This window comes from Hevea brasiliensis, chromosome 17, assembly GCF_030052815.1.
Source record: "Hevea brasiliensis isolate MT/VB/25A 57/8 chromosome 17, ASM3005281v1, whole genome shotgun sequence".
NCBI lineage: Eukaryota > Viridiplantae > Streptophyta > Magnoliopsida > Malpighiales > Euphorbiaceae > Hevea > Hevea brasiliensis.
In genome coordinates, this window is record NC_079509.1 from 41496149 (window position 1) to 41498196 (window position 2048).

The 2048-nt window shown below is 28.6% G+C and overlaps 1 protein-coding gene across 1 annotated transcript; it reads right to left on the reverse strand.

The window, feature by feature from the left end:
• Positions 1 to 838: 838 nt before the first annotated feature.
• On the reverse strand, positions 839 to 1590 carry LOC110635709 (UPF0057 membrane protein At4g30660). Its single transcript, XM_021785138.2, has 2 exons — positions 1233 to 1590; positions 839 to 1086 (listed from the first exon to the last, which is right to left on the reverse strand). Exons 1-2 carry the CDS (start codon positions 1320 to 1322, stop codon positions 949 to 951), a joined length of 228 nt encoding a protein of 75 aa, XP_021640830.1. The 5' UTR covers positions 1323 to 1590; the 3' UTR covers positions 839 to 948.
• Between the last annotated feature and the right edge of the window lie 458 nt (positions 1591 to 2048).

Here is a 2048-nt window from a genome sequence, read left to right on the forward strand (position 1 = left end):
CAAAGGAATAAGAAAAGCTCACACAAAAATTTTGCAGTTTGTTGTTGGGTAAGGGAAGGGGCTTATACACTTACCCTATATGCGTACAATTCCAGGAAGTATCCATTTCAGTGGCTTCTACTTAAAGCTCAAATATGTGCATACACATGTTCCTTTTAAAGTTGCATACAAATGCTCCCAGTAAAGTTGTTCACTCTTGAAAGTTGAAACCACATATCCCTACCAATCTAATTATGTAGTGTTATTTGTGCACTTAAACACACACATCATTGTCCAAGGCTCCCAGGTCAAGCAACTTATTATTCTGCTAATATTGATGCCTCTAATACATGTTAAAACCACACTTAAACATGACCTATAAATTAATGAAAATTTGCAACAGGCATCAGAAAAACCAGCAGAAAACAAGGCCAAAGTTATGAACAAATTACTACAAAAGCACATTCAATAATTTCAACTGTTAAATAACTAATAACCTACAAAGTGAACCCTTCTAAAATATTATCCAAAGGATAAAAAATAAAAATAAAAAAATAAAACGCAGAGCCATGACTCAAATGAGCATCCAGAATGAAGATTCATTCTTTTACAGATGCAGAGTGGTGAACCTATCCAAAACCAATTTAGCACCAAAATGATATTGAATATCCCACACACAACAATTACTCTCCGATGCCCAATTAAACTACATTTTAACATAATGCCATACCCATTTAGATTTTCATTTACCTTTTGCTTATAATCAGGCATCCAGCTAAAGCATCATTATGTATCATTCAAATTTAAATAACATAAAGGAAACCATTAGCAGCACTACAAAAAAAAAAAATCCCCCAAATTGTCAAGCAAATTAAGCATAAAATTTGATCTTATTAAGAAGAGTTTAAACACCAGATATAAATTCAGACGTTACAGCTTAAAGAGTAAGAACAAGAAGGTACTGATTTACTAGTATGATGAATAGAGAGGACGCCTAGACTCATCGAAGTATTCATCACGATCAACGAAAACGATGGCGTACAGAGCATAGATTATTCCAGGGACATAACCTAGGATAGTCAGCAACAAACAAATACAAAACTCAACCTGCAAAATTGCATTCAAAAAAATGTTAAAAAGCACAATTTAACGGAGAAAGACACTAGATCTGTTTGGCAGAAGAGAAAATTTCGAGAGAGAAAATGAAAAAGTTAAAAAGAGAGAGAGACAAAAAAAAAAAAAAAGGGACTTACGCTGCAACAGCCATGCCTGAAGCAAACGCCCAAAGGAGGAAGCAAGATTGCAATAAGGATTTCGCAGCAGATCTCACAGCGAGTAGGCATTTTTTCCGTTTCAACGGTAATCTAACAGTTTGATCCTTATATATATTGCATAGATCTACAGGGACAGATTCTTAATGAAGAAGAAAACAAAGCGTTTGATTAGGGCCTAATCTCCAACGAAGCATCCTCGGTAACTAAACGTTAGCTTTCAAATAAGAAAAAAATAAAAAAAATAAAAAAAAGGGTAGCTTTCAAATGGTGATTGACTTATCAAAAAAATGAATTTTTTCTTTTGGTGCAATGGATTTGGATAGAGTTAACAGGGTTTTTGAAGTAAAATAAAAGGTAAGTAAATTATTTAATAAAATTAATTATTTGATCTGAAAATACATTATTAGAAAAAAAATATTTACATTTTGCTTTTTCAAATCCTTTAGTCTTTAGTCTTCTTGTTAATCTGTTACTTAATAGATTTTAGTGTCAATAAAATTAGTATTTAATTTATTTATTTTAATAAAATTAATTAATTAATATTTATAATTTAAAAAATATTATTGTTTAATAAAATTAATTAATTAATTTAAATATTTTAAAAATAAAAAAAAAATATTTTTAAATAAAAATAAAAATTTTATTACGTGAAAATTAAATTTAAATTTATATTTTTTAAATTATGAAATATTTTTATTTAATTCTTTAGACATTATTTTATATTTTTATTATTAAAAAAATAAATTTTATAAATTATCGCCTTCATTACTTTAAAATATAAAAAAATAATCAATC